Source organism: Argentina silus (genome assembly GCF_951799395.1).
Source record: "Argentina silus genome assembly, chromosome: 18".
Lineage (NCBI taxonomy): Eukaryota > Metazoa > Chordata > Actinopteri > Argentiniformes > Argentinidae > Argentina > Argentina silus.
The window spans coordinates 17,637,781-17,647,780 of record NC_139672.1 but is presented as its reverse complement, the minus strand read 5'-3'; the positions used below and the strand labels follow the sequence as shown (position 1 = coordinate 17,647,780).

Below are 10,000 nucleotides of genomic sequence, written 5' to 3'. Positions count from 1 at the left end.
TGATTAACGAAAGCTCTTGTTTTGTAGCCACAGCGCTAGCAACAGCTTGACCTTGGCAGCCCGGAGGAGCTAAAGGCTAATGAGCACTAACAAAAGCTAGTGGGGGCTAACAACAGCTAACAGGGGGCTAACAACAGCTAACAGGGGGCTAACAACGGCTAACAGGGGGCTAACAGGGAGCTAACAGGGGGCTAACAACGGCTAACAGGGGGCTAACAACGGCTAACAGGGGGCTAACAACGGCTAACAGGGGGCTAACAACGGCTAACAGGGGGCTAACAGGGAGCTAACAGGGGGCTAACAACGGCTAATGCTAAGGGCAGCTAATGGCACTAAAAAGGGAAACATAAACAACACAGCAGGTCTCGGAACCGGGTCAGTTCACTAATGAGGAGGAGATGTGTCGGCCAAACCCCCGAAAACACCCTCACTTAGTTATCCCCCCAAACCCCACCAGACAGTCCCCAACTGTCTCTCTCTTTCTTGACATTCGCCTCCCAGCGTCCCAACTCCCCTGCCTCTCCCCTGAAGAACCCGAGCTCTGGGGTAGCACGAGTCAGAGACAGACAGACAGAGACAGACAGACACAGAAAGGCAGGCAGACAGACAGACAGACAGACAGGCAGGCAGGCAGACAGAGACAGAAACACAGACAGACAGAGACAGAAACACAGACAGGCAGACAGGCAGACAGACAGGCAGGCAGGCAGGCAGGCAGACAGACAGACAGGCAGGCAGGCAGACAGACAGACACAGAGGCAGACAGACAGGCAGGCAGACAGACAGACACAGAGGCAGACAGGCAGACAGACAGCGTTCTGCAGCAGGATCAGCAACATGCTGCCTGTCTGGAGCCTCTCCAGCTGGAGCTGCTGAGTTTAAATCAGGACACACACACTCACACTCACGTAGTATGGGCCTAATCTATTCTTTTTGGTATTATGTTACGGTTCAGTCAACCACAATTATCATAACCATGAAATACGTCTGGACCCTGTCAGGACACACACACACACATGCACACACAGAGACACACGTACGCACAAACACACACCGGGGTTGTTGTTACAGGGAGCCAGACTTCGCCTGGGCCAGATGATGAGAGAGAGACCATAGCCGTGGTTGATGAATCATAGCGTGTGTGAGGAAGTTGTTGATGAATCCTCCGGGTGCAGAGAGAGAGAGAGAGAGAGGGAGGGAGGAGGGAGGGAGAGGGAGGGAGTCTTGATGAGTTAAGCAGAGAAATGATAACAATAGCAGCTGCTCCTTGTCTGTCCCACGTTGATGACCTCACATTCCTCCACGCCAAGACCCCCTGTTCACACACACATACACACAACACACATAACACACACACACGTAACAGGCACGCACGCGCACACATACATAACACACACAACACTCGCACACAACACACGTAAAAGGCAGGCACGCGCACGCACGCACACACACACACATACATAACACACGTAACAGGCAGGCACACACACACACACATGTAACAGGCACGCACACGCGCGCACACACACACACACACACACAACACACACACACCCCTAACAGACACACCTAACAGACACACACACACACATACATACATACACGTAACAGGCACACACAAGAAAACATACATAACAAGCACACACACACACACACACACACACACACACACACGTATCCAGTCAGACTGCAGGGTGACCCAGAGCTCTGGTGACCTACATATATGTCCCACATCCTCTCCTCTCCACTTCCCTGCATGCAGACCTTAAATACCAACTAAATAACCTCTCTTAAATAACACCAGGGGCTTTCCATACACACACACATGCTACTAACACACATACACACACACACACACACACACACACATGCTACTAACACACATACACACACACACACACACACACATACTACTAACACTACTAACACACACACATATGCACACTACTAACATACACATTCTCTGGTTGATTTAGTCCCAGGGGGAAGTGACCTGGTAGGACCTGCTAGAAGAGGCGTGAATGGGAAACGTGCTGAACATCCTGGTCTCCTCCTCCCTCCCTCTCTCCTCCCTCCCCTCCTCCTCCCTCCTCCCCTCCTCCTCCCTCCTTCTCTCCTCTCCCCTCCTCCTCCCTCTTTCCTCCTCCCTCTCTCCGCCTCCTCCCTCACTCTCTCCTCTCCCTCTCTCCTCCTCCTCCCTCCTCCCTGGACCCTGTATCGTCTCTTCCCCCTCCCTGGTCTCCCCCTTCTCTCCCCCCTTGCCTCCCGTGCTCATCTTCCCTCCCTCCCCCCTCTTTCTCTCCCTCCCTCCCCCCCTCCAGATGGCCAAGAGATCAGAAGGCCGTTCAGGCCACAAATAAACACCCACTTTTTGGGGCGGGGGGGGCAGGGGGCCTCGTAAGCGTCTCAAGTCACGACCCCCGAGGGAGGGAGGGAGGGAGGGAGGGAGGGAACTCTATGACTGTTGACTGTGCAGGAGAGGAAACAGATACTACTGCAATACATCCTCCATGACAGAGCAACACACACACACACACTTTAGCCAGGTCCCTAGGCGATACCCCCCACGCACCAGAAAGATGTTTGTGTACTAAAATAGTCCGTTTGGACTATTCAGTCTGTTTGTGAAGTACAGAAACAGCTCTCTGTGTGACCCAGAGACCAAGAGAACGCAGGACACACACACACACGCACGTACGTACGTACACACACACACACACACACACACACGTACACATAGTCTGTAAAAAGTATTTTGTTTCTTGGTGTCTTAACGAGTATATGACTGTTGTTTTGATTTGAGATAAATTACAATGCTAACGCATCCACATCGCTGGGCTAGGCTAATTACAATGCTAACACAACAACAACACTGCTAAGCTCGGCTAATAGACAGCGGCTACAGAGGTGTTTTCATGGACCAAATGTTTTCTGTCAGCGTTTCGTCGGTTGGCTGTTGTGAAGCACCAGTACAACATTACTGAACCCAGGGGAGCAGTTTGAGTGCAGCGCTAAACACAACACAGGAGATCCTCCATAGATCCACGCTAGGATGACGTGGGAATGAGGCGCCGTATGGTTGGGCCTTGGTTTGTCTCCTGGGACGAGGTTCAGGGACTGTCTCTTTGGTCAACTATGCAGCCCAGGGGAGGCTAGTGGAGGTAGAAATCGGCGGACGGGCTCGTTGTAATGGAATGAGGAATGGTGCCTCAACCAGGTGTTCTACCGCGGCCCGCCGCCCCTGGAGCATGTTGGTGTGGAACTGGAGCGAAACAACGTCACATCAGCGAAACGTCAACTCTCAAAAAACCATGTTAAAAACAAGGACTCTGGACATCAACTCTGTAAACCATGTTCAAAACAAGGACTCTGGACATCAACTCTTTAAGTGTGTTGATGTTCAGTCAGAGCTGAGTCAGAACTGAGTCAGACGGATGGCGGGCGGTGATCTGCGGAGAGTTGGGACGCTTCTCCTTGCTCTGACGATGGGAAGGCGGGGCATCAGGCCACGCCCCTCTCCTTCAACACATCTCCTCAGTTGCGCTTTTTTGTCAATGAGGAGTGCAGCCCCTCTTTAACACAATGTTGTTACGGTGTTACAATGTTGTTATAATGTTGTTACAGTGTTATTACAGTGTTATTACCTAGGTATAGGAGAGCAGCACGAGGCAGCGTCACCCTGCCTGTGTCTCTAACCCTGTCCTGCTCCTGTGTTACCCAGGCGATGGTGGCGTGTTACCCTGGCAACGGAACAGGATACGTCCGTCACGTGGACAACCCAAACGGTGATGGGAGATGTGTCACCTGCATCTACTACCTGAACAAAGACTGGGATGCCAAGGTACACACACACACACACACACACACACACACCTGGGTATGGTACCCCGGGGGTACATGGATCCATCTAGGGGGTACGCAAAATAAATGTGATTTCCCTTCAACAGTCCTGTTGAACAGCCGACTGCAGCCTCAGTACCAAAAATAAATGCATGCACCCGATCCAACAGAATAATATGATCACCATGTCTGATATGGAAGGGATCATGTTCATAGAATATCAGTTAGGATAGAAAATAACCAACAGGGGGACATGACTGTTAACAGTTTGGGAACCACTGGTCTAGTTGAATGTCCTCTGTCTCAACCTAACCTGCTAGTTGAATGTCCTCTGTCTCAACCTAACCTGCTAGTTGAATGTCCTCTGTCTCAACCTAACCTGCTAGTTGAATGTCCTCTGTCTCAACCTAACCTGCTAGTTGAATGTCCTCTGTCTCAACCTAACCTGCTAGTTGAATGTCCTCTGTCTCAACCTAACCTGCTAGTTGAATGTCCTCTGTCTCAACCTAACCTGCTAGTTGAATGTCCTCTGTCTCAACCTAACCTGCTAGTTGAATGTCCTCTGTCTCAACCTAACCTGCTAGTTGAATGTCCTCTGTCTCAACCTAACCTGCTAGTTGAATGTCCTCTGTCTCAACCTAACCTGCTAGTTGAATGTCCTCTGTCTCAACCTAACCTGCTAGTTGAATGTCCTCTGTCTCAACCTAACCTGCTAGTTGAATGTCCTCTGTCTCAACCTAACCTGCTAGTTGAATGTCCCGCCAGCGTTTGTTTGCGGTGGATTCCAGCTGCTATCTTTAGCTACAGGTCGACCTTCCACAGGAAAAAGCCATTCTGCTTTAACAGTTTCCCACCCTCAACATTCCTGTGTGTGTGTGTGTGTGTGTGTGTGTGTGTGTGTGTGTGTGTGTGTGTGGACGTGATAGTTTTTCTGTTTGTTTGTTTGTGTTGTATGTCAGGCGTACACCAGACCGAGCTCTTATCTGCCCTGAGTAAACAAACCATACACACACACACACTTCCCCATTCCTTCTGCTCTGTCTGCCTGGGAGGAGATGAATACACAGCAGAATACAAAGAATAGCAACTTTTTAGATATCGCACATTTGAACGACCGCGACCGACCTTTTCCCGTTTCTCATCGGCTTGGTCAGGTTAGCTTTGGTTAGCTTGGTCAGGTTAGCTTTCTGAAGTATTTAGTATATTCCAAATAATTAGAATAAGAATAATACATTTTATTTGTACAATCTCAAAGTGCATATACACCCCAAATACTGGACACCCCAGATACTGGACACCTCAGACACACCCCAGGAGACAGTTATCTCTTTATTAATTGCCAGTCAAACTCAACTGGAGTCCATGAATGAAGGTGTGGATCAACATGTGGTCCAGGGTCCAGGGAGGCTGGCAGAGGTAGAAATCGGAGGACGGGCTCATTGTAATGCCTGGGATGAGGACTGGTATCAGGCTGTGGATGGTGTGTTTCCTCCCGCAGGAGCACGGAGGCCTCCTGAGGATTTTCCCAGAAGGCAAAGCGCAGTTCGCCGACATCGAGCCCAAGTTCGACCGCCTGCTCTTCTTCTGGTCCGACCGCAGGAACCCTCACGAGGTGCAGCCCGCGCACGCCACCAGGTACGGCGTTTGACCTTTGACCCTGACCCTGTGAATAAAGATGACTCCAGGTGACCCTAACCCTGTGAATAAAGATGACCCCAGATGACCCTAACCCTGTGAATAAAGATGACCCCAGGTGACCCTAACCCTGTGAATAAAGATGACCCCAGGTGACCCTGACCCTGTGAATAAAGGTGACCCCAGGTGACCCTAACCCTGACCCTGTGAATAAAGGTGACCCCATGTGACCCTGACCCTAAGCCCCTCCTCTTCCTGTGCAGGTATGCTATAACGGTGTGGTATTTTGACGCTAACGAGCGAGCGAGAGCCAAGGAGAAGTACTTGACCGGTGAGACCTGCCTGCCTGTGTGTGTGTGTGTGTCTGTGTTGTTCTGGTAACTTCTGTTAGCCTGTGGAGGACCTGTAGCTTAAACTGACACTTGGACACAAGCTTCCTTGAATGGAATGATTGCAATGTTTAACAACATTCTCTCTCCCCCCCCCCCATCCCCCCCTCCAGGGCCAGGAGAAAAGGGAGAGAAGGTAGAGCTGAACAAGCCGTCAGACCCAAGCTGATACCAGACAGAGGGACTGGGGTCTGCTGCCCCCTGCTGGTCGGACCTGGGGGCTCTTCTGCCCTCTGCTGCTGGAGACAGACTGGGGGGGGGAGGGAGGAAGAGGGGGGAGAGAAGCCAGAAACCAACTCCGACTAAAGTCTGCTTTCTTTTACACTTTCTTTGACACTGACATCCAAAGTGGCTACACACACACACACGCTCTCATACATACACACACGCACACACTCTCATACATACACACACACACACACACACACTGAATGTGATGTCTTAGCACTGCCAGGATCAGTAACCATGCTTCTGTTAGTGGTTGTGTTTTCTTCATGGTGCGAAGAGCACTGGTCTGAACTCAACAATGGACACAAGTACGGCCTCGTGTGGAGTAACCTTCTACTGCAGGACAACAGGAATCAGCATTCAACAACACACACACACACACTCACTCTCTGACCTGCCAGATGTTTGGTTTTTTCCATGGTGGATCTCTCACTGATGTTTAACAAGGTACAATTGACTGTGTATGCCTCTCCATAGGAGGATGGACTGTGTGTGAATACATAGGCTGTTTGTTCCAAGGCTTTGAAGCGCTTATTGAAACAGAAGAAGAAGAAGAAGAATTCGTCACTACATAAGCTTTTCATCTCTCTACGGCAGCGGAAAAAGTGAAACGGAACGTTTTTTTTCCAGAAGCAGGCGCACGTTTGACGGCGGCGCTGTCTCCGCTCGCCCCGCCTTCTCCGTGTCTTGGACGCGTTGTTGCTGAAGTGTTGTGCTTTGCGATCAATGGCCGTCTGTCCGTCTGTCGCAGACGTGATTTCACCGTTGTCTTAAAAACCAAAACTGTCGCCCGTCTACCTATCCTGCTGCTCTGAAGTCTCATTTTGAATAAAAACGCAGGTTTTGTAAGTTGCAGTTTGAATACGCTGGTGTGCTGTCTCTTTTATGTGTGTGTGTGTGTCCGTCCATCCGTCCGTCCAAGGTCAAAGAGGCTACTGTGAGTGAGTCAGAAACTGATTGCCATTTTCTTTTGTAATACAGGAGCGCCACCGTGTGGTCTTCTGCTCCAACCACATGTTTGAACCGGGTTGGCTCCCTGTGCTGATCTGATCCAGACATCTGGGATCTGACGACTCACAAGTTGTGTTCAAATCGCATTATGACCCCTTCATAGGCAGAGCCGACCCTCATAACAACTAATGTAAAAACACGTATGAGAAGGTCAAACACCTATTTTTTTTTTTTTTTTTTTTTAGCAAAGTCGCATTTATTGATGAATAAATCTCAACATTTTCAAAAGTTTATAGACCAAAATATTGATAGGTATATATTTGTATTGATTATAAATACATATATAGCTGTCAATATTCTTGTCTAGAAACTCACACACATGAAAATCGATCTGGACCAGTCGCTAGTGACGTCAGCGTGTAGGACAGGTGATGGGACCGGACCGGAGGCGAGCAGCACCGGTTCTGGTTGTCGTCGTCGCTGCTACCGATGGAGCAGTGTTCATGTGAGTTTACTCAAATGCAGGACGTAAACCTCGGGGATTTCGGCGGTTCCAACCCCAGCCTGCAGATCTCGTTGCCGACCCAGTGTTTGTAAGCCAGCCTCGGCGGGGGGGGGTGATGGATGCTGGCGCAAAGACGGCCGGACCGAAGCCGAACCTGCAACCAGGACCCGGTCCCTGCAATGGACGGAGGATGGCCAAGAAATCCCGTTCGAAAAAAGGCAAACGGGGAAAGAGACGGAGGAGCAGGAAGACGAAAACCAACAACAAAACACCGCCGTTTTTACCACCAGAGGTAACTCCGCTAGCTAGCAGGCTAGCAGGCTAACGGTCCGTGCTAATCCCTGGTTAACCAGCGGTTAGCCTCGCTAGCCTCCGTTAGCCTCCGCTAGCCTGAGGAACGGGACGCACCGGACCGTTTACTGATACTGCAAAGCAAATATTAGTTAGGTTATGTTAAAGTTAACTATGAGTTATTTGCAGAAGGGGGAAAACTTGGCCTGGAATACGAACCTGATGTCAACAAGCTAAGCAGTCAGAAAACAGTTAGAACAGACTTGGCCTAAATTAGATACTCCAACTATATCTGATGTCTGACACACGGTCAGCATGATGTCAGGCCGAGTTACAGACCATGCATGCAGGACGTGTGTGTGTTTAGTTCATAACAGGTGTGTGTGTGTGTGTGTGTGTGCGCGTGTGTGTGTGTGTGTGTGTGTGTGTGTGTGTGTGCGTGTGTGTGTGCGTGCTGTCAGATTCTCAGAGCGACTATTGGCTCCATCATTTGTTTTTGTTTTTTATTTCTCTCAGGCTGAAGAAGGAAACATTGAATATAAGGTATTTATTTACTTATGAGGTTTCTATTTGAATATAAGGTACTTATGAGGTTTCTATTTGAATATAAGGTACTTATGAGGTTTCTATTTGGATATGTCATACTTTCTTAACACATCAATGCACACACACAGACTGTTAAAGCAGAATGGTTTATTTTTTCCAGACTTTCTAAACACTCACTCACTCACTCACTCACTCACTCACTCACTCACTCACCCACTCGAGGCCTGATTGTGAAACTCCTCTCCTCTCCCCCCGCCCTCCAGCTGAAGCTAGTCAACCCTACTCAGTACCGTTTCGAGCACCTGGCCACGCAGCTGAAGTGGCGCCTCCAGGAGGGGAGGGGCGAGGCCGTGTACCAGATCGGCGTGGAGGACAACGGCCTGCTGGTGGGGCTGACGGACGCCGACATGACCGCCTCCCTCAAGACGCTGCGCAGGATGGCCGAGAAGTACGCCGCTGCCCTACACACACACACGCGCGCACACACAGACGCACGCTTACACACAGACACACACTTACACACACACCACACACACACACGCACGCACGCTCACATACAGACACTCACTCACACACCCACTCGTACACATACACGTGTACATGTGTGCACACACGCTCACTCACTCACTCACACACACACACACTCACTCACACACACACACGCAAACGCTCACACACACACACACGCATGCTAACACACACACACACACAAACGCATTCTAACACTCACTCACTCACACAGTACAGTAACTAACTTCTCCACACTGTCAAAGCAGCAGAGCCAGGCTAACAGAACCAGGCTAACTGCAGCAGAACCAGGCTAACACAACCAGGCTAACTGCATTTTATTTAACTTTAACGATCGTTATCAGGGACATAAAATGTCGCCAATCCGTTGAAGAGTAAGATGACTGTCTTCCTGTCCAGGGTGGGCGCTGACATCACCCTCCTCAGGGAGAGAGAGGTGGATTATGACTCTGACAGAAACTGCCGGAAGATCGCTGAGGTTCTGGTCCGGAAGGTCCCTGATGACCAGCAGGTAGGAGGACAGCAGCTCAGAGGGGCAGACTGACCTCAGCACCTTTAAACACCTATTAGCAAGTAGCAGTACTAGCTCACCGTATTATTATTGTTATTATTATTATAATAACAACAGTGTGTTCAATCAAGACAGATGACACAACCACATAGCATTGTATATATATCTGTTGTATATATATCTGTGTGTGTGTGTGTGTGTGTGTGTGTGTGTGTGTGTGTGTGTGTGTGTGTGTGTGTGTGTGTGTGTGTGTGTGTGTGTGGGGTCCGTCCGTCCGTCCGTCCGTCCCAGTTCCTGGACCTGCGCGTGGCGGTGTTGGGGAACGTGGACTCGGGGAAGTCGACCCTGCTGGGGGTTCTGACCCAGGGGGAGCTGGACAACGGGCGTGGCCGGGCCAGGCTGAACCTCTTCAGACACCTGCATGAGATCCAGACGGGCCGGACCTCCAGCATCAGCTTTGAGATCCTGGGCTTCACCAGCAAAGGAGAGGTGGGCAGAACACCACACATCTAACCCATCTACAACACTGTAATAACCCATCTACAACACTGTAATAACCCATCTACAACACTGTAA

General features: G+C 50.1%; 2 protein-coding genes across 2 annotated transcripts in view; both read left to right on the top strand.

The window, feature by feature from the left end:
- The window catches only part of LOC310818866 (egl nine homolog 1-like), an 11,953-nt gene extending 5,005 nt beyond the window's left edge, over nucleotides 1–6,948 (top strand). The window contains exons 2-5 of the mRNA XM_083689935.1: nucleotides 3,722–3,841; nucleotides 5,339–5,475; nucleotides 5,739–5,806; nucleotides 5,978–6,948. Of these exons, the coding sequence (XP_083546061.1) occupies nucleotides 3,722–3,841; nucleotides 5,339–5,475; nucleotides 5,739–5,806; nucleotides 5,978–6,033 (381 nt within the window). The 3' untranslated portion in view covers nucleotides 6,034–6,948. The remainder of the gene's footprint in view (nucleotides 1–3,721; nucleotides 3,842–5,338; nucleotides 5,476–5,738; nucleotides 5,807–5,977) is intronic.
- Nucleotides 6,949–7,713: 765 nt separating this feature from the next.
- gtpbp2b (GTP binding protein 2b) overlaps nucleotides 7,714–10,000 on the top strand; it is a gene marked incomplete at its 3' end in the record, with an annotated part of 5,679 nt that continues 3,392 nt past the window's right edge. Inside the window, exons 1-5 of the mRNA XM_083690324.1 lie at nucleotides 7,714–7,840; nucleotides 8,356–8,382; nucleotides 8,649–8,833; nucleotides 9,313–9,424; nucleotides 9,716–9,913. Of these exons, the coding sequence (XP_083546450.1) occupies nucleotides 7,739–7,840; nucleotides 8,356–8,382; nucleotides 8,649–8,833; nucleotides 9,313–9,424; nucleotides 9,716–9,913 (624 nt within the window). The 5' untranslated portion in view covers nucleotides 7,714–7,738. The remainder of the gene's footprint in view (nucleotides 7,841–8,355; nucleotides 8,383–8,648; nucleotides 8,834–9,312; nucleotides 9,425–9,715; nucleotides 9,914–10,000) is intronic.